This window comes from Astatotilapia calliptera, chromosome 19 (genome assembly GCF_964374335.1).
Source record: "Astatotilapia calliptera chromosome 19, fAstCal68.1, whole genome shotgun sequence".
NCBI lineage: Eukaryota > Metazoa > Chordata > Actinopteri > Cichliformes > Cichlidae > Astatotilapia > Astatotilapia calliptera.
The window spans coordinates 20,893,623-20,917,409 of record NC_137440.1 but is presented as its reverse complement, the minus strand read 5'-3'; the positions used below and the strand labels follow the sequence as shown (position 1 = coordinate 20,917,409).

Genomic DNA, 23,787 nt, shown 5'->3' with positions numbered 1-23,787 from the left:
TATACACACTTTCTGTTTTCAGTCGATTTCTAAGTAGATTGAAAATTTATTGAATGGCATTGCTATCTTTTAAACTTGTAAGAAAAATTGAGGTGACAGGTTAAGGTTAAAAATAAGTGTAGCACAGGGACTGCTGGTCAGCTAAGTTATAATGCACTGTTTACAAATCCAAGTGGTAAAGCACATAAATTAACAACAACAAACCATTAAGTAAAAATGTCACATGTAAAAATATCACGTGTCAAATCTGGGTGGCTATAGCTGAATCTGTTTCTTTAAAGAAAGCCCGCCATCTAGTGGCCAGACTATTTCATTCGCCAAGGATGAATCATAGGGAAAAAGGCAATTTTCGTCTCATCTGTTATGAACACTAACTGCATCACTATATTGCCTGTTAATGTCCAGGCAATATATGTCATTGGATATTGCAGCCGTGATGCAATGGTAATTATGCATGATGGCAAGCTCTGAGGTTTGCTTCAATTTTTTACGGCCTCCAGGAAATGCTGCATCCCTTTGCCTGCTTCCATCCAGCAAACAGGCAGTGAGGTGGGGGAATTAAAGTGACACAGCTATATTATGTGAAAGTAAAGCAGAGCAGCTCACAAGGGTGAGATCTTTAAAGGGGGAGTAGCCTTTTTATAGATGAGACTCACAGAGGCTCAGAATCTCTTCAGACTTTCGTAATCCTGAACGAGACTGGAGGAAATTTTCAATGTGAACAACCCTGCCTTAATATTTTCGAATCCATTGGACACGGGTATAACTAAAGGCTTTGTATTCTTGCTTCTCTCCCTGTTTATTTGTGAGGCACAGATGGACAAGCAGCTGATGCAGGAGGCAGTTCCATGCACAGCACACTTAACCGAGGACCCAGAGGCATCTTGAAATAGAAATTCAAAAGAGGAGGAGGAGGAGAGAAAGGAAGGGGGTTTTTAAGGGAGAGCATTGGTATGCCAGGTTCAGTACATAGCATGGCTGTGCAGAAGAAACAGTGTGTCATCCCTCCATCGCAGGGACCTCTTTCTACACGTACCATCGAAAGCCAAAGGAAGAGAAACAGATATGAAAAAACAGAAGGTTGGTAGCCTTTTTCTGCGCTTTCTATGATTATCTTATCAAACCTGCCTTTTCATTGAATCAGAGATTGTAGATTAGAACCATAGGATCATTGCACCATATCGATTATTAGTTGATCGTATAGATTATGCATCTCTCTTAAGAAATCTTTGCACATGACTACCGTGAACTAAATAACAAGGCATCTGTTTGTACATATTACAAAATAAACTAACAACACCAGTACACGGTACAGCCCTAAAGAAACACCTTGTTTAAACTAATTACTCTTCAGTCTTACGTGTGCCACTCCATCTTAACCTTTTACAGTGTTTGATTCAGCTGCACTCATGAGGACTGATCAGGTGCTAGCCTTTTATATGTAGGCAATTTATAAAGGCTCTTTCATGTGGAGCTGACCCTGGGGCCAAACAGTCCTGAACCACCACTGTTTGGGACAGCTTCTTAAAAGCTGATTTGATTTGAGTTTGTGTCCAAGGGCCACCTCAAACAATTTAGTTTTATAAACTTGTGTCTGTTTACAGACGGAGACAATTCCAAGTATCTGTGTAATGAGTATGAGTTTTATTACAAAAAATAAAGCCTTGATGAAGGAATATTCTACAGAATAAGTTTTTTTTCCTCTCTCTGACAGAAAATGGCTCTTATCACAAACCGATTTCAGCGACAGTGAAGAAAGCAACCTGTTCTGTCAACATCTGCAACACAGTTACTCCTCGGGCTGCTGCAGGTTTTTGAGAGCACACTCACCCCGCTGTCATATTTTTAGGATGTCAGGCCATGTTTTTTTACTTCTGTAAGTAAAATTGCTATTATATCGTATCCTTGCATCCTGGCAGGTAATGGACAAAATGTTGACGAGAGGCTGAAAGCCGCACGAGAAAGAAGAGAAGAGCACCAGAAGCTACTTGGTATGTGGGCCCCTACATGATGGTAATATTCACATGTCCTTGCAAGTACACTTACCTCAATTTCTAATAATATTTACATAAACAAAAATCCATGTTGTACTGCTTTGTTCATTCTTAGCCTCTCGGGAACTGAGCAGGTTAGAGCGGGAGCAGCGGGCTAGGCTTTACTATGAACAACAACTGCAGGAGCGCAAGAAGAAACTCCTGGAGCAGAGGCTCAAAGAGGAGAGGAGGCGTGCTGCTGTGGAAGAGAAGCGGAAGCAGAGGCTCAAAGAGGAGAGAGTGAGTTTTGATGGTGGATATCGAGTATTTTATTTCCAGCAATGCTGATGAGTTCACTGTTCAGGCTAAATTCAGTAAAATTAACTCAAAGGTGTTTCTGAATTAAGGAACGATATGAATCTGCAGTGCGTAGGACACTCGAGAAGAGCCAAAAGGCCCAGCAGAGCCTCAGTCAAAATGCAAGAGGAAGGAAACTCACTAAAAATGGTAAGCTAGGCGAATGTGCTTTCATTTCTCTCTCCTTTCTTTTTTTCTAACATAATCTTACTAAACTCATAACAACCTGCTTGCAGTATCTGTTGTCTCTGTACGATATCTTAACACAACAATTCTTGGCAAACCCTATCTTCTGTTTTTGCTGCATTTAAAACTTTACACTGATTAATACACTAGTTCCACATCGCTTGCCACTGACCACATGGGAGAAGAACCTGGTCAGTCGTCTCCTTACCCCCACATGCTCTTATCTGGCCAGGAGCAAGAGTGCTGGTTGTCAGTCAGGAGAACAAGGTACTCTCCCCCATAACAGAAGAATGTACTTATTTTAATTTAACATTAAGGAACTTCTGTTGCTACAACAACTAATATCTCAGGGCCCTCTGGTCTCTAACGCTGCTGTTTTTCTCTCTGCTGATACACTACTTCATATTTCCACCCTTTTCACTGTTCCCACCGTTTCTGCATTGCTCTCCAATTTGCCATAATTATGGCGCAAAACACTGGCTCAGTTGTCCATGTTTGTCGCCGTGCAGTTTCATTCCACTCCATGAATACCACCACCACTCACAAACCCCGGCATCACTCTGGTTCAGTCCACAACAGGCCATCTGCTTCCTCTGGTTCTCACAACAGCCAGCACAGAAGCATCAGTGTGGCACAGGTACAGCTAGCTGTTTCTTTTCATTAGAAATCTTTACGATCAGCCAGCTGTCTCTTTTTTCAGTCAGTTTTGAATCGGAAATAACATTTTCTTTTGATCTAGATAAAAGCAGCAAAGCAGCAAAACATTGTTAAGAGGACCTCAAGTACTCTCTCTAACGTTCAATCAAATACCATCAGCGTCTGTGTAAAATCAGCTCTGATGCCGAGCAGAACATCCTCTCCATCATCAGAACGGTAGGTAAAGTGCCACAACTGTGCATCAGAGACAGAGCGGCAGTAATGTGAACAAAATGCTCCCTTTTAATTTTTCTTAAAGGACCTCACAAAGATCAGTCATCAAACAGCCAACCCTGCTCCAGCCTGAGCTCCCATCACTCCCTGAGGAAGATGCTGCTGCTTGCAACTCTGCCCTCTCTCCTGCTAACTCCAGGCCTGTCAGGAAATCAGTTGAATCTCAGCAAGAGAAACTGAGGGGTAAAAATCCACAGGAGACTCCAAGTTCAAACTTGCCTGACAAAGACAAAGTGACATCAAAGAGAACAGCAGGAGATGGAGGTAAGCTAGAAAAATGTATCTAGCACAAAGTGTGTCAATGTGTTTCTGGGATATTTATAGTGAAGTGTAAATTATTTCTCTTTAGGTCTCTCCAAAATGCCTCCTTGTCCAGCTCCACAGACTCCTGAAGTCATGTCCCGCCCCTCAGCTGGAACTACTGACCCAGAGGAAGCCTCACGTCTCCTGGCTGAAAAGAGGCGAGAGGCCCGACTACAGCGGGAGAAAGAGGAGCAGGAGCGCTTACAGAGGGAGGAGGCTGAAAGGTAAAAAAGCACATCCAAGTATATGGTAACAATATTCATTAGCAAGCTTTTAAGAACATTAGAAATAACATCCAGGCAGAGCCATGAAGAACTTGAGCGCAGGAGGGCAGAGGAGCGGGCACGACAGCAGGCTGAGGCTCAGCGTCTCATAGAGGAGAAGAGGAGAAGGGAGCAAGAAGAGCAGAGACGAGCTGAGGAAGAGAGAGCTCAGGCTATGAGGGAAGCTGCCCTCTTGCAGAAACAGGTGGGAAACAGAAAAGTTTGTTGTTATCATGCATTATATTCGTAGATAGGTTTTCTATTCACGTTCTTACTTAATGTTTTTTACCCGTCTGTGCAGAGAGAGGAGGAACTAGCCAAAGAGCAAGCACGAGCAGAGCAGTTGAAACAAGAGCGGGAAATGCTCGCACAGAAAGAGGAGGCAGAGCGCCAAGCAAGGAAAAAGGTGACAACTAGGATTTTAAAGTACGGCCGTCATTTCTGTATACAGCTCGGGCCACACATTAACTGAATTAATCAAAAAATAATAATACACCCCACTTAGCAAAAGAAGTTACAATGATAAAAATGGACACTGTGCAACTGAAAATATTTAAAAGACTTAAAAAACTGAGATTTTATTGTTTCCATTCATTGTTTGAACTTGATTCCTGCAACATGTTGAAAATGGCACTGTTGTATAATGCTAACCCCCCCCCAAAAAAAACGAAATACCAAAATCTGACAACTTATAAAGTTAAGAAGAAAAATCAATGAGTATAAAAAGAGCAAGAAACTTTGAGAAATAAAGCTGGACTGGGGTTCATCACTCTGTGTAAGACTGCATGGACAAAATATTTCAGCCATTTAAGAAGAACCTTTTTAATTCTAAATAATTTGGAGATTTCATCCACTGTGATCACTAATATCTTTCAGAGTTTTACAGAGCCCGAAGACATTTCTGTACACAAGGGACGAGGCTGAAAATCGGTACCCTTGTTCCTTGGAACATCAGGAGACTCTGCAATAAAAGTTGCCTCATTTTAGCTTTTAGCCATTGCCACGGTTGTCAAAAAAATATATTACAAACAGTATTTTTAAAAGTGGATGTTTTACTATTTTACCTTTAACTTGTAAGCATTTTTAAATTTATTATGGAAACAAGATGTGCCGAAAAATCTGTTTTATGAAAGACACTGAATGTATTCTCTGAGTGAAAGTATTTTAGTGAATGTTGTTTTCTTTTGCAGCGACTTGAGGAGATCATGCGGAGAACCAGAAGGACTGATTCTCCAGATACGGTGAGATTAAGTGTTTCGTTTTTTAAAAAGTCTACTGCCTCAGGTCTGTCATGACGCACATTCTGCATCAGCTATTAAACAATCTGTTTAACTTTTAAAAGCCACACAACTTGTCCTTGACTAAAATGATTAATGTCTTTTATCACAGAAATCTGTTCCAGTGAGGATTATGTCAAATGATGCCCAACCAAAGGAAAACACGCAGCCTGTGCACAATGGAACGATAGAAGATACAGCCAAGGTGCCAGTGGGAAATAAAACCACACAGCTGGGCCTGAACAGTCAGGAGGATATGCTACCTGTTGTGGCCTTCAAAGAACGCAGGTCTCTTAGAACTCTCACTGGCCTGGAGGAAATCCAGACCCACCAACGTGCAGGTGAGAAACAACCAGCATAGTATTTAAAAACACTTGTCCTCAGGGTGGGAAAGCGAAACCAACCATCAGTCTAATAATCAGCGAGTGTGTTTGTAGAATCACCCACCTTAAGTTACCAGTTACTCATTTACATGTTATAATTTGCCATATTAATTCCCAATTGGCTGTACTACCCACACAGGTAGGCTCACTCACTCGTGATTGATGATCCACAGTGATTTGTGCAGGCAGGCCCGCAGCAACCAACTCATAAAAACTCAGTTATAAATGGGGGAAAGTTATGCAAGCTTTGAAAAAAACGTATTCAGGTTGATGGTGAACAGTTCTATGCTCATAATGCTGCTTTCAAAATGTTATATTTGCTGTTTTTGATTTAATATCTATCATTCGTCGTCTTCCTTTGCTTTTTTTAGAGGTCATCTGAATGCCTGCAGGATGACTTTCAAAGCCTTTGTTGGAGACCGGTGAATACACAAGAATTACTGCTGCACAGCTATTTTGCTCCCCTTCGGCACTTTGAAAGAGCATGTAAAATTATAACCTTGCCTCCCGATGAGGATGTCAGCATTTGGTCACTTTTCTGTGTGTAACCAGTGGCACAAGCATAAAGCGAATCGCATATGAGCTTTTTCAGTACAGCAGTTTTCTGATCTAATAACTATCCAAAAAGCAGTAGATGTAGACTGTGCTGGCAAACGTAGTGTATCAGTTAAGGAGAGTGTTGCCTCTGTTGAAATATTAGGAATAGGAACTCTAAACAGTCACAATATGCCGTATGCTTTTTGCTTATTCCTGATATTTCTTGCCACCCTTGCACTTTTTCTTCCTCGGTTTTGTCACTGTGGAGTTAGAATAGCAAAAGTGGCAGTTTGCTCAGAGAATACAAGAGTTTAATGTCTTAGCAAAAGATGACTTCCTGCATTCCCACTGTACCTTAACCTTGGATTTTGTAAAGTATAGCAATCATGTAATTCAAAGCTGCTATGGAATATAGTTTCCAAAGACTGTGCTTCATTTTTGTTGTGTGTGTATTTGTGCCAATTTAGAGGATACAATGCACAGTGTATTTTTTTTTTTTTTTGCACTGACTGCTTTGTTTGATATTGCATAATCACTTTACAAGCAATGTCTGATGCATAGAGTTTATTAATATAAAAGCATAAAACAAAACCAGATGTATCTGAGCCACAATATTTGATCTTATAGTTCAAGTACTGCTTATGACTATCACGTTAGCCTATTATATGCCATATTTGATTAAAGTTAATACTATGCCACGTCTTCGCCTTGTTTTTCCAGTTGAAAACATAAATAAACTGTAAAAATAAAAACTACCAAGCATTTTAAAACCCCAGGCTAAAAAACAAAAAAACAAAACAAAAAAAACAACACATTATATAAAAATGTAGCTTTTACATGCAACGTGGTTATGTTCATGCAAAGTCTGTGCGCGTCTCTTTGTAACTTCACTGAGAAAGTCCAGAGTTGACAGGAGATGGAGAAAGGGGCTGAATCATTTGAAGCAGCTGTCTAGTTTCCTCTGTCTGTGCATGCACCTTCAATAGCTGAACCTTTAGCTCACTGTTAGTCAACAGAGATGAAAAGTCTCCATCTGCAGAGGAAGACAGGAAGAAACTCTGAACTCTTACAATGACAGACTGTTTAAATTTTATGCAGTATTTTCAGTTCTTAAATAAATGTGCAATTAATGCAAACCTTTCTTGAGGTTAAATATGGTAACTACGCTAAGCTGCTGGAATTTAACATCTTTCTTTTTGAGGAATCCCAACAGGTACTTGGATATGGAAGTGTAATGTGGCTTCAACAAACGGATCATCTCTTCTGTAATGAAAACAGAAACATTTAATACATCCAGCGTAAAAACACAAAAGGAAGGTATTCTTTTCTCTTGCCACATTGCATTACCAGTCATTTCTAATTCGCTTATGATAGCTGCAGAGTTGTACGCCAGCTGGGAATTTCTGATTTGCTCTGACAGCTTCACTAAGCCTGAAACTTTTTCTGATGTTATGGTTGCTGACAATTTTGTCCGGAGTACATCTGAAACAGTGAGTAATTGTAATAGATTATTAAAAAGTTTTCCACCGCAAACATTCAAAATAAATAAGTCATTATTTCAAGTCAAGATCTCTCACCACAGGCCATCAGGTGATGCAAGCATGATGTCACATGAAGCAATGTCTCATCTGACAGGGTGTTAGACACAAGCGCACAGAGGAGTCCTGGTAAGCACAGACTTTCCATCACAGCCTAGATTACAATGGTTGGATTTAGGATAACTTTATCAGTCTTGGACAAATCAATAAAGCAGAGGTAGGAAAACAAAAAGAAAAAAAGAATTGTAGTCTGCAAGTACCTGCTCACCAACGTGGGAAGTGCACAGATTGGTGATTATCTTGCAGCTGTATGTGACTATAACAGAGTTTGATCTGGGATGATGAAGCACCTGACCAATTTCCTCCAATAGTCCTTCACTTACCAGGATGTCCTGGAATCAAATTACAAAACTACTGTCAATATTAGAATTTAAATAAAAACTGTGCAATTACTTTAGGTGACACTGAATGCCACTAAAGTAAAATTTCAATAAATATTGGCACAATGCAAAAATAAAACCATACTCAACCACTAAGCAGTTGTATAATAAAACCAGGACTGCTTCCAGCTTTATTGTTAATTATTTATTTAGGCTAACATACGGTGTTTGACGGGTGTGCCGACAGTGTAGACAGTAGCGTTAGTGCCGATTCAATCCACACTGAAGTAGAGGTTTTTAACAGCGCCTTCAGAGGCAACACGCAGTCAAGCTCCATCAGCTGGTCCTGAATGAGAACTACACATAAAAGTAATAAACACCATCTGCCAGAGGTATGATACCTTTTTTGAATTTACTTTTTATACCATTTTTATTACCATTCTTTGAAAGAGTCTGCAGGCACCGGCACGCTTGGGCTGAATTCTGAAAAGGAAGTTGGTTTTTTTTTCCCCTCTTTAAAAATATATTTTCTTTAAACTAAGTTAAAATAACTCATGTTCAGAGTTACCTTTTTCACAGGTGAAGACATAAGAGTCAAAAGAGACCTTGATAAATAGTGACCCCCAATTCTGAGCAATCTTGGGTGATGCTCGTGGATAGCAGAAATGTTGCAAAGAGCAGTGCAGCTATAAAACTGAACCTCTGAATCTGAGGACTGTAGGAGAAGAAGCAAAACAGGAATCGCTCCTGCTTGGCATAACAGCCTTGTTGACCAATCTGAAGAGTAAAAACATAAAATAAAAGGAAATGTAACACTGGAAGAAATTGAGAAGTTTCTGGAAAATACAGTTGTGCTTAAAAATTTACATACACTCGTCATCGGCATGGATGTCACGGGAACTTTGGCTTTTTAATTCTTTAAACTGTTCTTTTCCAGGGTGGAAAGACTGTACAGCATACGTCTTTAATGATTTATATAAAAAAATAAATAAATAAATAAAAAACACACAAATTGGGTGCAGTTCTCTAATCCACACCAAGAAAAAAAAAAGTGTATAGATAAAGTCTCAAATATATAATTACACCCCCAATAAATCAAATTCAAATTTTATTTGTCACGTACACAGTCATACACAGTACGATATGCAGTGAAATGCTTAGGTCTGGTCCTGCTGCTTTCCTGGTAATGGGTAAACATCCTCCCTTACTAAGTTACACATCGACCAGATGGTTTTAGTAGCCATCAACAAGCTTCTAGGCCTAAGGCCATGGCAAATTAACTCCTTGTTAGTGATCATGATTGACTACAACTCAGTTTCTTTTTGCCTGCATAAGGAGCATTTGTTTGAGAGCATATGTTGGACTGACCAATACTCAGAACAATGGAAACTCCTGGGAACTCAGTGAAGAACAAACAATGAGAACTGTTGCACAAGTTAGGAAGGTCTCTTGGAGTCAACTGCGGGTTTATAGAGCATTACTTCAAACAACTGTACATAAGTACAAGTTATTAGGATTTGTCACCACTTTGCCCATCTCTGGAAAACAAAAAGACCTAAACTATCACCCTCAGATGAGAAGAAATTGGTTCAGCAACCCAGGAACCACCAAGGCTCAAGCCTGCCTGAAAACCGCAGGAACGTCAGCATCACTGTTCATGTGAAGCAAGTTTTACATCAGTTGGGCTGAGGGGGTGCTGACCAAGAAAGAGAATACCACAAAGACAAGAGGTGTGCTTAGAGCAATAAAGGTGAGGCTATCAACTCAACTGTCAAGCATGGTGGTGGTGGTATCACCATACTCTGGGGCTGTTTTGCTTCCAGTGGTACTGGTACATGGCACAAAGTGGGTGGAATAATAAAGAAGGGAGGACTACCTTCAAATTCACCTAAAATTAACAACTTGATGATTGAAACTTGGAGTCAGTTGGGTCTTCCAAAGGGACAATGATCTCAAAGACACACATCAAAACTGGTTTTTGGAAAGGATGAAGGAGGCTAAGATTAAGGTTCTGGAGTGGGTTTCCCAAACCTCAACCCTATTTAAAAACAAAAACGAACAAACAAACAAACCCCACAAGAAATCAAACAAATAAAAACTCAACTACCTCTCTTGGCAGAATTGGTAAAATATCCATCCAGAATTATTGCAGAAGCTTGTTGATGGTTACTAAAAATATCTGGTTGAGGTGCAACTTACTAAAGGGCATCTAACAAAACATTAGTACCTCCACTAATGTAAGGATGTGTGTATATCTGAGCCTGTATCTATACTTTTGACCCTGGGTCGATTAGACAAAACCCCAAATAAATTCAAAACTGTGCACAGACTCCTTGTTTTGTTTTTTGTTTTTTTAAACTCAATAAACATGTATACTGCACAATCATTCCTAGAAAAAGAACAGTTCAAAGTAATCCCTAAATTACAATGGCATTGATGCCAATGATGAGTGTATCTAAACTTCTAAACACAACTGTAAGTGCACAGTGACATTCAAATGAAATGGTCCCACCTGACTGCGTGAGGTGTAATAGAGCCCAAGTTGCATTCCGTTGGACCTTTGGATCAAAAGATTTTGCTAAAGCCAAGAGTGGTATGATTCCATCAACCATCAAAGAATCTTGATTTGACTCTGGAAAGAAAGATGAAATAGCAACCATGCATGCAGGGACAATTTGGAGTGCTAGTGGCCCAAAACAAATTAGCAGAATTTCAGCAAGACAGAGGAGAGGTCATTTCAAGAAGCATATGGAACAAAATAACTACTTTTCTCATAAGGCTTCAGTTCTCTTGCCATCCTGAAAGTCCTGCTATTTATTTTGCAATACATAATAAGTTTTTAAAATTAAGTGTTTGTACTTTCTAAACCGTGTCGAAAAATACTTTAAAAATTAAGGTCTGTACAAACCTGAGGAGGCCAACATGGCAACACAGGCACAGGAGTGACACTGAGCAGTGGGATCACCTGACCGGAACAACTCAATTATGGGCACCAGCATCCCCATTTCTATCACCAATTCTTTACACACTGAAATCAAATTTTATGAATGGCAAATGATAAATAAGCCATTTGATCCAAAAGAACACGAGTTTTTAGAATCATACTATCAAAATCACTAAAATTCTGGATTAATTAAAAAAAAATTATAATAATGTAAATATCTTACTATTATTATCTCTTACCATTATTCTTTAGTAACAGATTTACAAGGGCGAGAGAGACAGTCTTTTGAACATCGAGATCAGATGATAAAAGTAGAGCCACGATGGGCTCCATGAAGGCATCTGGTAATGGACAGTTCACTGTAACACACAAACAAGGGAAAAATAACACATTTTGAAACTTAAGTCATATTTTTTGCTGTCAGAATGAACAATGTTCGAGTTGAGACCAGTTTATAGTAGTTGTATGTCAGTCAGTCTTACTGGGAGAAGCTAAATGTTACAAATTTGAATTACATACTTGTAGCTGATTATGAATTCAAAAGATATATCCCTCATGAGTTGTGCTATAATCTCAAGCATCTAAACACAGCAATCTGTCAACTGCCACCTATACACAAAACACCTGGTCACCCATTTACATACTACAGAACACTGTCTATGCTGTATTGAAAGAAGAAGCCTCAGCCTAATATACACGATAGGGCTCTTGGTTGGCAGATTATAATAAAGCATACTGTGAATTCCACAGTAAAATCCTCTTATTCTTCCTTCTTTGTAACACATGGGTCCATAAGTGGGCGTTTTATCTGCCAACCTTGGGGAAAAAATACAGTTGGAAATTTGCATGCTGGTCACACCCGTTAGAGAAAATATCTCTGCAGTAACTGATAGAGGCCTATGAAGAAACCTGAAGTGCAAACAACAGCTGATCATCTGCAAGCCAATGCTATCAGGAATACTGTCAGATGAAACAAAAACGTGAAATCTTTATACTCACGATGATGACTGAGGTGTAGATAATACATGGCTGAAGTCATTTGTAGATCAGTGTTTTCTGAGGTTGCAAGTTTGTTCAGTGTTTGCAGACTTTCCTGGCTGAGAAGTTGAGTTTCGTTGTCTGGGAGGGGGGAAAGAGATTAATTGAATTGATCATATAAACTTGTGTACAACTTTGAAGAGTAATAGCACATGCAGTATGAAAGTTTAAAGAAGTTGCTGTCTAAACGTTTACTTTGATGCTTTTCAATTTTCCAAATAACACACTGCCTCGGTTTTTGTTCTTCCACTGCGATTTCCATAAAAAAAATACGCATGGCTGCAATTTTCCTACCACAGTTGAGGCGTAAGGAAGGCAAATCAAAAGCCGTCCTTCTCTCGGATGAAATCCTAAAGCAATTGCACCGTCCAATCTCTCTGAAAGCTTCCTTTATCTTGATCTCCAGCTCTCTCCAAGCGCTCCTCAAGTGATCCGCAAATTCCTTCAACAACTGCGAGCAGGTGTTACAAAACCCTGAAGCCATGACTGCATCTTGCACAAGGTCCCCACACCTGTCTATTTTACACAACCTGCACGTAGACACGCCTACTGCTGTGTCACGTGACTGCAAGGTAAATTTAGACTATGGAAAGTATCTTGCTCTTCTAGCTTTTTTTTTTTGCATTTCGACACAACTTTAAAAGTAAAACTTATTGTGACACTTAATAAATATTAATATCTAAATATTTTAGGCGTTTCGTGGCTGTGCAAGTTTGTGGAATTGTGCAGCCTTCATATTAAGTTGGTCGTATTTTCGTTTGCGTTTCTTTTGTTCTAGGCTACAAATTTATTGTATTCTGTCTTTGTGTGCAAGCCTTTGTGACTGTGATGTAGAATTGTATGATATTCCATGTGAACTGCGTAAAGTATATATCAGCTTACAAAAAAAGTGCAACACGGGTAAAAATATTACATTACTTGAATAAATTAATAGGATACTTCTTTTGTGGCAATTGTATTAATGCAATAACTTATTTTTCTATTTTTAACATTATGGACAGATAAACATCAGGCTTTTAGAGGTAGACATAAAATAAGAAGAAAATGAAGTTAATCATAACAGAAAAAACATGAAAATGTATTTCTGTTATGAAATTCTGTCTTCAGCTTGATTGGTTATTGTTTTTGTATGTACGTCAGATTACGTTTGACCGGCTCCGCCTCTCTTTTTCAGATTTGTTGACTTGGAAACCGTCGAAGCGTTGTTGTTAAAGATGGAGGACAGGACAATCACTGCAGAGTAGATACATGCGCTGACCCTCGGCCAACTCTTCTGCTTCTTATACATACTTTTACGGACTGCTTCTGTGGGGCGAGGTTTGTTTTAATACTCAGACTGTTCGTTGAAGCTCCTAAATATTATCTTACCAAATGTAGTAACCCTGTAAAGTCAGTGAGCTATCAGACGCATTTAGCAAGCTAGCTGCTAAAGTGGCTAAGGTTAGTGGTTCACACAAACTGTACTTTTTCCTATACTCTGACTTCAGCAAATAAAAACACCATGGGAGACTTAATACGGGTTTATTTTACTAGAGTGCTAAACTATATAATTAAACGCTTGGCTAGCAAAACCTAGCTAACCCAGTAGAGGTTTTGTTGTGCAACTTTAACGTCGTTGTCATGCATTTCTTTTAGAATGAGAGTCTTAAGTCCTGGATTATTCTCATTTTGCGCTCGGAAAGAGAAACATCACGCTGTCTGAGAATGCCAGCAGGTACGTTTCCTGCTGTTCCCTCCTCACTCCAATGGTGGAAGGTTCTTTAAATTAAAGTAGCAATGTCGTTTTGTATCGGCTGCTCCCATTTGGGGTCGCCACAGTACATCATCTGCCTGCATCTCTCCTTATCCCTCTGCATTTCCTCCTTCACTACATTCCCGGATCTTTTCTGTAGTCTTTCTCTTTTCCTCCTGTTTGGTAGCTTTATGTTTAACATATTTCCAATCTATCCGCTGTCCCCTCCTCTGGACATGCCCAAACCCCCTCGGTCTTGTTTCGTTAACTTCGGTAGCGTTTCCAAACTCTTAAACTTGAGCTGTCCCTATGATGTACTCATTTTTAATCCTGTCCATTCTGGTCACTCCCTTAACATTGTTAACATTTTCAACTCCATCACCAGCTCCAGCCCAGATTCCTGTCTTTTTCTTGGTGCCACCATCTCCAAACCATACATCATATTAGGTCTCACTAAAATGTTGCAAAATGTTGTTGGTGTCCTTCTTTCCTCTCATATTTATCTCCACCCACTCCACCATGCCTGCACTCTCTTCTTCACCTCACTTGCCCCCTGTCTGTTGCATTGCTACTCTTACTTCTCTTACTTGGTGTGATGCAGTAGCGTAAAAATGCAGTTACAAGTTTTGCAAAAAGATTTGATCAATCTACAGAAGTGTTATCAACAACGTGTAGTTAATCTTATTTATGTTATAAAGTCTAATCTGCATTGTCACGTAATCTATTTAAAATGTTCCCTTTTATAGGTGAGAGTGAAGACCGGGCAAAAACCCGGGAAAGATTTAATGAAGTCTTCAAGAAGTACACAGAATCTGAGAAGAAAAAGTTGAAAAAGAAAAGCACTGAAACTCCGGAGACTATTGTGGTATGTCATTCTTGTGTTCTATTGATAATTTTACATCAGATGCTCTATATGTTGGCAAAAACATATAGAACTTGCAGGACATGTCTTAAAACTATTTCTGAATAGTTCCGAATCCTTGTGGATTCTGCATTTTATGTAAACAAGGCTGTCATGATGCCCTTCTTCCAAAACAGACAACATGTCGGACATATTTTAATTGCGGAAGTTTTAATAAATAACAAAATAAAAAGACTGTAAGTACTGACACCTCTTTACCTTTTCCTCTTTAGCTTCAGAATCTAAAAAAAAATATCAACCTTGAGAAGGACACAGAAGACAATGAGACCATCCTCCAGAACACATATGACCCAGAAGAGGGCAGCCCTCGCTACACAAAGAATAAAAGAAGGGAGAGAGAAATTTCAGAGAAGGTTAATTTTAACAACAATAGAAACCAAGAGGGGATTAAAACATCAAAATCTAAAAGAAAAAGTAAGAGGGACCTTCCCTCTCCTCCTATGCCCGAGGACATCGGAAGTCACATCCAAGAGGATGCAAATGCATCAAAGTCTGAAATTCCATTGGATCCAAATGATTCTGTAGGTGGAAAGGCCCCAAAGCAGAAAAATAAAAAGGGAAAAAGCAAAGGTGATACAGAGGTTAAAGAAGCAAGCCAGGAGGAGGACACAGAAGATAACCTATTGCATGAATACCAGCAAAAGATAGTAAAGGAGGACCAGAGGACTTCAAGGAGGACAAGGGTCAAAGGAGAAGATGAGAGTGCTGTCTCACAAAGTGTTACGCTTAGTAATGATGTGGGGAAGAAGAAAAAGAAAAAGATGAAATCTGTAGTCACAGATTCAGATGCAGGGTGTGTATAACTATTAGTGTACTATGGAGTTATATTTAGTGATAAAGCAACAGTGTTTGATTTCTTTCTACTTCTTTTTTTGCCTCCAGGGATCAAGATGAAGATACAGACCTGGATGCTGATGTGGAAAATAAAACAGAATCCAAGGGAAAGAAGAAAAAGAGGAAGAAAAAACATGGTGATTGCACGATAATTCTCAGGATTCACCAAGTTCCAGTTAAAGGTGAAGAAAGGTGTTGATGGTGATGCATTTCATATTTTGTTTTCTCCCCTTGTAGTTGTCAAAGACCAGAGTGAAGCGGAGTCAGAAGCACCTCAGAAACCAGTTTTTGATGACAACCTTGTTCTTGGAGTGTACATTCACAGAACAGACCGCCTCAAGACCGACTTGATGATTTCACACCCCATGGTGAAGATCCACGTTGTTGATGAAGCCACAGGGCAATATGTGAAGAAAGAAGACTGGTGAGACATTTCTGCTATTAAGTTTAGTGGTGTGTTTCAATTTCTGGGCACATTTTTTATTTAGAAATTTTTACCTTAAAATAATTGGACCATGGTTACTTGTTTTTCAGTTAAATTTAGGCACGATCTATAGATATTTGTATTTATAAGCCACTTAACTGTGCCAAAACCTTTGAATTATAACACATTTTGCCTTCAATTTGTTTTTCTTTTTTGTAGTCATCGCCCCGTATCCTCATTTTATGAGCAGGAAAACGTTGACCATGTTCTCCCCATCATGACCCAGCCTTATGACTTCAAGAAGAACAAATCAGTCGTCCCTGAGTGGCAGGAGCAGATCATCTTCAATGAACGTTTTGGCTACTTTGTTCAACAACATGACGAAGGCCCCAAAGTCATACTGTTCTTTGAAGTAAGAGTTATTTCAATAACAGTTAATAAACCATATTTTAACATTTGTGACAGTAATTTCCTTTATTGAAATGTTTTGCAAAGATCCTTGATTTTGTGACTATGGAAGAAGCAAGAGCCAACATTGATGTTGACAAGCATGATCGAGGTTTCCGAAAGATTGCCTGGGCATTTCTGAAGGTAATGTGTTTAATCTGATCATTTAGAAAGAAAAGATCAGTCTGGTTGTATTTTAATCTCCCCTGTTAATATGTATGCCCCTCCATTTTTCAGCTTGTTGGCACAAATGGTGTCTTGAATATTGACAGTAAACTTCGTCTCCAGCTCTTTTGCCCTCCACATCGGGCAAAGAGCCAACCTAAAACAGTTGAGGTGGTTGAATGGTGGAGAAAGTACCCAAGAACCAAATATGCATCTACCCTCTATGTTACAGTAAAAGGCATTAAACTCCCTGAGCATGTAAGTTAGCTGCTACTGTCTAGTTGTTGGAAGGTTAATAAATCTTCATATGTACATGGATGGAGTATGTTGTAGCTGAGCTGGTTATGTTCTTCAGGTGGACCCTAGTATTCGGTCTATGATGGCACTGCAGGAGGAGAGAGGCAGCACCTCCTATAGTGAACTGCAGAATGAGATCACCAAGAGAAGTCTGACACAACCTCTAGACAGCAAACCTCTAACCTTGAGATGGAGCAGGCTGCCTGGTCAGGTTTGTAGAAGGGTTTAAACTGCTCCTATCAATATTACATACAAATATACATGTTCATATTTTTAGCCTGAACATGGGTAAGTAGCAAAGAGTGGCAGTCAAAGAACTAAAGAGAGTTTTACTGTTGCAGATCTGTCGAATTCCTAACAAGCCAATGCTGGCATTTCGTGGTGGTCAGATGGGCTGTTTCACAGTACTCTTTTCTCACGCTGGAACCATACTGGCTGCTGCTTGTGCTGACAAAGATGCGTTCCCTGTTGTAGGTAGGTCACATCTCATCGGTGTAAAAGTCCCCCTTCTAATGCTTTGTTGACTCCAACCAGGTAATTTCTTTGCTGTTTGTATGCCACGAACACCTCTTTGATGACATCTGGATTCTTCCTTGTCTGTGCATATATATTTTTAAAAAATCAGGTAAAAAATAAATAAATAAAATAAAATGCTGTTTTTATTTCAGTGTATGAGATTCCCTCTGGCAAGGTTTTGGCTGCCTTCAATGGTCACCTCAAAATAGTGTATGATCTCTGCTGGTCCAGAGATGACTGCAGCCTTTTGTCTGCCTCCTCTGATGGAACTGTCAGGTAACTTTGTCATTGTACAATGTAAGATTAAATAAAAGTGATTAGAAGTGAATGAGGTTTCACTGTTTCTTGTAGTGACTCAGTTTTTGTATAATCTATTATATTTTAGCTCTAAATAAAGTTACCTAAGTTGTAGTGTGTGTAATATATTGCTTTTTTGAGAAACGGCCTCAACAATACTGGTGATGTTCTGATTTAAAAACTAGCAAACGCATTTTCTTTATATAAAATAGTTTTTGTATTTTTACATTGTTTCCCTCAGGGAGTGGAATGTAGAGAGGCTTCAAGTAACAGCCCAGAAGGTGCTCCCTCATCCATCGTTTGTGTACAGTGCTCGGTACCATCCTACAGCCCAGAACCTGGTGGTAACTGGGGGCTACGACTGCCTGATACGAGTGTGGAGAGTTGATGTCGGTGATGTGAATGGCCAGCTGCTGCAGGAGTTTGAGGGTCACGGCAGTTTCATTAACACAGTTTGCTTTGACTCCGAAGGTACTGTAAGCCCTGTTATGGAAACATGTCCCCGATATGTGTGTGTTTGTGTTGTCAGCTACTGTGAGTTAGGAAAACTTGGAACAAGATAAGAGTAAATGTAGTCTCTTAAAGAATGATGTCTCTTGTATATGTTTTAATGAATCTTGTTATTAATAGCTGTAAATAAAATGGTGGTTAATGTGAACTTTATGTATAGCTCTGTTTTTATAAATCCACTGGCTCCAATTTTTCCCCAAACATTCCTGCCAGTATAACCTTTATGCCAGACTGACTGATTTGCTTTGACTTGCCTTGGACTATTTTTTTCCATTATTAGAGAGAGTAACTGAGATTTAAATTTGTCTTAGACTGTTTACGGTCACTGTCATTTACTTCAAGGCCCAGTTCAGAGAGAAGGAAAGCTGCTCTTTTTAAAGCAAAGAAAAACTCAAAGCCAGCCAACTAATTCTGGTTTTGTGTCTATGAGGAACATGTGTGCCTTTCTGTGAAGGGGTGTTGTGTTTGGTCTTTTATAATGAATGTGAGGCTTGTTCTCTTGTATATCTTATGCCATATCTGATGTTGTTTTCATTGTAAATAGGTCAACGAATGTTTTCTGGAGACAACATGGGCCTCATCATTGTGTGGAAAACCTCAGTAAATGACAGCAGGCAACAGCAGCAGCCATGTCGCCACTGGTGTATAGAGAGGGTACAAGAATTGATACTATTCACTGCACTTTATTTAGCTAATGTTAGTTTATGGTCATTTTAAAATCCCATGTTTTCTTTTGGCAGAAAATTGATGAGAGTGATCTCAGTGGTATCCCCATCAACATGCTGCAGCTCCATCCGAATGGGCGGTGCCTGCTCATACATGCCAAAGACAGTGTGCTGAGGATGATGGATTTGAGAATGTAAGACGAAATTATAATAAAGCAAAGACAAATATTAAAGTATTGTATTATACTCTGCATATAAATGAGGAGTGATTATTATATTATTGTATGTGTGTTTGAATATGTGTTTGGCTTTCCCTCTTTAAGTCTGGCTGTAAAGAAATACACTGGAGCCATTAACTACAGAGAGAGGATTTACAGTACTTTTACACCATGTGGGAACTTCATCTTTTCTGGCAGTGAGGATGGGATGGCGTATGTCTGGAATACTGATACAGGTGAGCATGAAATTTTTATTTTTTCCCGTAACAAAGACACTAGTCGGTTCTTAATGTTTTTGACAGTATTCTGCATAGTTGCTCCAGCCGTTTCTTTTCCCAGGTGATCAAGTTGCAGTATATTCAGAGCTTTGTTACCCCACGGCTCTCCACGGCGTGTCATTTCACCCCTACGAGAACATGGTAGCTTTCTGTGCCTTCGGTCAGAGCCAGCCCGTCCACGTGTACCTGTATGACCGCAAAGGTTTGTGTTTTGTTTGACAAAAGAAGAAGTTAGTCAGTAGTATTGTACAGACTTGCACGGCTTCATATCTGCCTTATTTTTCTCTTATTTTTTCTAGTTTCCCAGATGGAGGTGCACAGTATGAAAGCAGCAAGCAGATCAGCTTCTGAAGATATCAAAACTGTTTTAAACACACCTGACCCTCTAGCTTTGCAGGACACATCTATTTCTGCAGCCATGGATCAGTTTGCCCAAGCAACAAGACTTGCACTGAAAATGCAGTGTGTGAAGGAACAACTGGACTCAGTTCTGGTAAATGCTCATGTTAATTTTTAAATGTAGAGTGAAATAAGTGTGCAGTTAAATTAACTGAAATTCTTTTACATATTTTTTCAGGAACCACGTCAAAGATCTTCTGCTACTGGATTCATTTATGAGCAAGGTACTCTAAGCAGTTTAGATGAGAAGGACTTTATATAATTAGCTATATTAGATTTGGTATTTTAACCTATTTTTCTGGTTTGCAGATAAATTAAGCAGTACTCACACAGGCCGGAGCTTCACATCAGATGTCGGCACAGTGAGTTTTTATCAGTACTATATCAAAATACACACCTTTATATACTGAAGCATTGCTGAGGTCACAGATGGTGAACAAGCTTTATGAGTCTTTTCTGTCAATATTGATTTTGTTTTCTGTAATCTGCCTCCAATCGCTTTATTGCTCAGTTGCCCTCAATGTGTTGACAAGGGAAACAGCATAGAACCGGGTTTATATACTTTAATTGTAAACTCAGCCATTTTTCCCCTTTGTGTAATATGCCAATCCCGCTCTGTGTTAATTTATGTTTTCATATTTCAAAGAAATGTATGGATTTCTATTTAACCTTGATTTTAAATCTGTGTTCCTGACAGTGAGAATTGTATTAGAGGGTTTACATGAAATACACAAATGTGAATTTTACTTTTATTATAATACAAAACAGAAAATTGCATTAATTGATTTATTGCACCTTAATGCTGTTATGTATTTATTTATTTCTTTTATTTACAGACAGGATTAAATGCCTCACTCCCACCGCCATCTCTCCTGTCACCACACTCCAGACTGAAGCTCACTGGTGCTCTGGCAGAGCAGCTTATCCCACAGGCTTCTCTGAGCACTCAGCCCCGTAAGTGGCTTTTTTCAGTTAATCACACAGTTATTTGTATTTAACCAGTGGAGCTGTGTAACTGAATTCAAATGATTATGAAGATTATAACTGTGCTACGTACAACTTGGGCCAAGTCTTTTCAGCACTGTGCAGCATGTATGCTATGAACAGAAACACAGATGGACTGCTGGCAATTGTTACCCATCTCTTGAAGTGACTACTGCAAATTGCAGTTACTGCAGTAATGTACAATATTTACCGTGGTAATACATAAAATATTACTGCAGTTTCAATTCTTGATGTTTTTTCTTATACTTTTAGGTGGGTTCAATCCTGTTGGTCATTTTCTAAAAGGTGCTTCGTCTTTTAGACTACAGACGGTAAGATTTTGTAATGTTTCCAATTAATCTTAATGCTGCTGAGATAGGCAAGGACTGCAGTGGTGTCTGCCTGCTTGTTGCTATAAGAATGAAATTATTTCCTTTTTTTCTTGTCAGACTCTTCTTGACCACGTCTCTTCAGGGATCCACGTGGAAACTGATTCTGCACCTGTTCAGCAAGTAGTAAGTATCCAGTGTAATTTAAAGCTCAGCCGCAGCCTTATTTCACACTTATTCAACTGTCCTACCTTTCTGTTCCATTCATAGGTTGTTTCTCTTTATGATTACAAAGCAAATCGCTCTGATGAATTGACCATTCGCCGTGGTGATGTCATCCAAGTACTGTACAAAGACAACGAGAACTGGTGGTTTGGACGCCTTGAAAATGGGCAGCAGGGATATTTTCTTGCTTCTTACGTAGCAGATCAGAGTAGGTGGATTATCTTTTCTTGTGGTAGATATGCTTTTAAAAAATTGTTTATAAAAATGATAAAAACATGTTATTGTTGTAGGGGATTACAATGAAGAGGGGACTCACATGCCTTTGTCTAAAGAGCCTGATGAGAGGTCAACACCTACTAGGGTAAGAGAACAAAAAAATCAGAGTGGCGTCTGACTGGGACGTGTTCATTAATGTATTTTGGCTAAAAGGTGAAGTGGGGGTGGAGTTCACATCTCATTAATTAATCTTTTTATACCCACTGTAGGCCTTTTGTCAAAAAAATTGTCAGCTTGATTTCATGTCAGTTACAAAAAAGAAGAGAAGACTGAAAAATATCAATATATTGCTCTGTGGTTCCTGGTTCTCCTTTTACATACTACAGCTACAACAATATTTTGAACAGCAGTGGTCTTTGTCATTCCACCTTTTGTGCATGAAAATAAGAGATTTGGAACAAAATATCAGTTTCTGTATTTTTCAGTCTTCTGATGCAAATCTAGCTGTAGCTACAACTTCCATGTTCTGCTGTAAGCAGCTATTTTGGCGAAACTATGACAAACCGTGAGTCATTTTAAAGCCTACAGTGGGCAAGTGTCACTTTGATTGCTTTTCATTTCATAAATTCACAAATGTGGTCTGGTTTTATATATGCGTGATTTTCCTGTTCCCATGGGCCATCACTTTTTTCTTTATACTCGTATCTCCAAGGTGTCTGCTGCCATTAGTTCTTCTGGAGAACTTAGGTTTCTTTCCGAGCCGACGCTTTCCGACACGGAACCTGAGATGGCAGTTACTAGGTAAGTGGCTCTCTTTGCTTCACTCCGAACTACTCCTAACTACACAGGCTGATGAAGCTGTATTGTGGTGGAGAGATATTAAGTGCTGATTGTGAAATACGTTTCCCACATAGAAGTAGAAGAAAAAAGAAGGTGAAAAAGCCACGAGTCCCTGCAGCTTCCTCTCAAGCCACGTTTTCAGATGCAGACGCATCACCGTCGACCAGTAGCACCAGGAGGATAGGCAGATCAGCAGGGCGACCTCTGCCAAAGAGGCCAACAGACAATACAAACAGTGCCTTTGAGCCTGATCCATAAACTCATGGAAACAAACAGCAACCGTATGTCTGCTTTATTCTGATTTTTATTTCAGCTGTGATCTATTTTTCACTTTTTTTTGTTTGTAAATATTTTTTTAGTTTTGAAAAGTCACAGTTTATATTGCACCTAATACAGATTAAATTTGTTAAATATGTTTATAAAAATATTGTAATTGTATAATGCTGATAAACATATTTTTTGTACATTGAATATTTTGAATAACTTATCCATGTAAGAAAACAGATAATACTGTGTAAACGTATGTAATATGTGAGATATATATATATATATATATATTAGGGGTGCAACGATATTCGTATCGATATTGAACCGTTCGATACAGTGCTTTCGGTTCGGTACGCATATGTATCGAACAATACAACATTTGTAATTTATTTTATCAACTTTCCTTCTGACGATGCTGTCTGTGTTGAGTGCTCAGTGAATCTGCGTTCGACTACTCCGCCTAGGCTGCACTGTCGAGCGCAGATCCACTGAGCGCTCAACACAGACAGCATCGTCAGAAGGAAGAGCGCAGGGCACCTCCCCCACCCTCATTCAGATGTGGTGTTTGGAATTATTTTGGTTTTCATGTGGCGTATGACCCTGAAGGTAAGCGAGTCATGGACTAAAGTAAAACAGTATGTTGGATGTGCCACACAATGCTCAATTACATGGGTGGGAACTAGTGTGTTAGCACAGTTAGCTCGTTAACGTGTTGGCCGTCTAGCCCCATGCACGGGGCGATCGGCGGTAGCTCGTTAACGGAGATTTGCCGTGTTGCGGCGTTAAGGTCATTTCAACGAGATTAACCTGAAAGCACTAGTGGGAACACAACGAATATGACTGCACATTTACGCCGACATCATCCTAGTGCAAAGACAAAAACAACAAGCATGCTACTAACTTTAGCCGAGTCATTTAGACAGCTGTTAGCACATGATTCTCCTTATGCTGCTGAGAATATAGCCCAGAAGAAGCGGATAGTATAGCTTTTATTTTGGAAAGAGACATTTCTCTGTAATAAACTCTCTTTTCCAAAGATGAGTGATTCCTCAATCAGATACAGGGCTTGCAATATCGCTAGCCCGACGTCCCGGAGCTAGCGATTTTTCCAGT

At 39.4% G+C, this 23,787-nt stretch overlaps 3 protein-coding genes across 8 annotated transcripts; 2 read left to right on the top strand and 1 right to left on the bottom strand.

The window, feature by feature from the left end:
• Nucleotides 1–608: 608 nt before the first annotated feature.
• Nucleotides 609–6,907, top strand: map7a (microtubule-associated protein 7a). Of its 3 annotated transcripts, none has more exons than XM_026152688.2 (15): nucleotides 609–1,080; nucleotides 1,715–1,810; nucleotides 1,920–1,991; nucleotides 2,110–2,273; nucleotides 2,381–2,480; nucleotides 2,667–2,783; nucleotides 3,026–3,153; nucleotides 3,256–3,389; nucleotides 3,472–3,710; nucleotides 3,796–3,973; nucleotides 4,049–4,217; nucleotides 4,314–4,418; nucleotides 5,203–5,253; nucleotides 5,402–5,630; nucleotides 6,044–6,907. In XM_026152688.2, exons 1-15 carry the CDS (start codon nucleotides 954–956, stop codon nucleotides 6,052–6,054), a joined length of 1,920 nt encoding a protein of 639 aa, XP_026008473.1. In that variant the 5' UTR covers nucleotides 609–953; the 3' UTR covers nucleotides 6,055–6,907. The 3 variants fall into 3 exon arrangements, with proteins under 3 accessions (XP_026008473.1, XP_026008471.1, XP_026008474.1); XM_026152686.2 differs by having other exon boundaries at nucleotides 3,002–3,153; XM_026152689.2 differs by lacking the exon at nucleotides 2,667–2,783 and having other exon boundaries at nucleotides 610–1,080.
• On the bottom strand, nucleotides 6,759–12,678 carry LOC113012459 (uncharacterized). Of its 3 annotated transcripts, none has more exons than XM_080294203.1 (13): nucleotides 12,305–12,678; nucleotides 12,071–12,190; nucleotides 11,311–11,430; nucleotides 11,036–11,155; nucleotides 10,640–10,759; nucleotides 8,696–8,904; nucleotides 8,565–8,610; nucleotides 8,351–8,484; nucleotides 8,008–8,139; nucleotides 7,787–7,901; nucleotides 7,557–7,691; nucleotides 7,347–7,472; nucleotides 6,759–7,267 (listed from the first exon to the last, which is right to left on the bottom strand). In XM_080294203.1, exons 1-13 carry the CDS (start codon nucleotides 12,591–12,593, stop codon nucleotides 7,215–7,217), a joined length of 1,719 nt encoding a protein of 572 aa, XP_080150329.1. In that variant the 5' UTR covers nucleotides 12,594–12,678; the 3' UTR covers nucleotides 6,759–7,214. The 3 variants fall into 3 exon arrangements, with proteins under 3 accessions (XP_080150329.1, XP_026008477.2, XP_026008476.2); XM_026152692.2 differs by having other exon boundaries at nucleotides 6,759–7,242; nucleotides 12,305–12,664; XM_026152691.2 differs by having other exon boundaries at nucleotides 6,759–7,242; nucleotides 12,404–12,660.
• A 589-nt stretch (nucleotides 12,679–13,267) lies between these two features.
• On the top strand, nucleotides 13,268–23,710 carry ahi1 (Abelson helper integration site 1). 2 transcript variants are annotated; one of them, XM_026151805.2, is made up of 27 exons: nucleotides 13,268–13,426; nucleotides 13,745–13,823; nucleotides 14,588–14,706; nucleotides 14,976–15,556; nucleotides 15,646–15,734; nucleotides 15,835–16,021; nucleotides 16,241–16,433; nucleotides 16,517–16,612; nucleotides 16,706–16,891; nucleotides 16,989–17,141; nucleotides 17,272–17,404; nucleotides 17,599–17,722; nucleotides 17,985–18,214; nucleotides 18,798–18,907; nucleotides 18,994–19,112; nucleotides 19,242–19,372; nucleotides 19,476–19,616; nucleotides 19,714–19,907; nucleotides 19,992–20,037; nucleotides 20,123–20,175; nucleotides 20,650–20,767; nucleotides 21,071–21,129; nucleotides 21,247–21,312; nucleotides 21,397–21,559; nucleotides 21,642–21,712; nucleotides 22,280–22,368; nucleotides 22,482–23,710. In XM_026151805.2, the coding sequence occupies exons 2-27, from the start codon at nucleotides 13,814–13,816 to the stop codon at nucleotides 22,663–22,665; spliced, it is 3,645 nt and encodes a 1,214-aa protein (XP_026007590.2). In that variant the 5' UTR covers nucleotides 13,268–13,426; nucleotides 13,745–13,813; the 3' UTR covers nucleotides 22,666–23,710. The 2 variants fall into 2 exon arrangements, 1 of the variants encoding a protein (XP_026007590.2); XR_013903930.1 differs by lacking the exons at nucleotides 22,280–22,368; nucleotides 22,482–23,710 and having other exon boundaries at nucleotides 21,422–21,559.
• The last annotated feature ends 77 nt before the right edge of the window (nucleotides 23,711–23,787 follow it).

Coding starts and splice junctions, on each gene's coding strand:
- ahi1 (XM_026151805.2), top strand. Junction 17,723..17,984: donor TCCTCTGATGGAACTGTCAG/GTAACTTTGTCA, acceptor TGTTTCCCTCAG/GGAGTGGAATGTAGAGAGGC. Junction 19,908..19,991: donor AACAACTGGACTCAGTTCTG/GTAAATGCTCAT, acceptor ATATTTTTTCAG/GAACCACGTCAAAGATCTTC.
- map7a (XM_026152686.2), top strand. CDS start 954: ATGCCAGGTTCAGTACATAGCATGGCTGTGCAGAAGAAACAGTGTGTC. Junction 1,811..1,919: donor TACTCCTCGGGCTGCTGCAG/GTTTTTGAGAGC, acceptor GCATCCTGGCAG/GTAATGGACAAAATGTTGAC. Junction 3,974..4,048: donor CAGAGGGAGGAGGCTGAAAG/GTAAAAAAGCAC, acceptor AATAACATCCAG/GCAGAGCCATGAAGAACTTG.
- LOC113012459 (XM_026152692.2), bottom strand. CDS start 12,593: ATGGCTTCAGGGTTTTGTAACACCTGCTCGCAGTTGTTGAAGGAATTT. Junction 8,140..8,350: donor CGGCACACCCGTCAAACACC/GTATGTTAGCCT, acceptor ATTTGATTCCAG/GACATCCTGGTAAGTGAAGG. Junction 7,473..7,556: donor AAGCGAATTAGAAATGACTG/GTAATGCAATGT, acceptor TTTTCATTACAG/AAGAGATGATCCGTTTGTTG.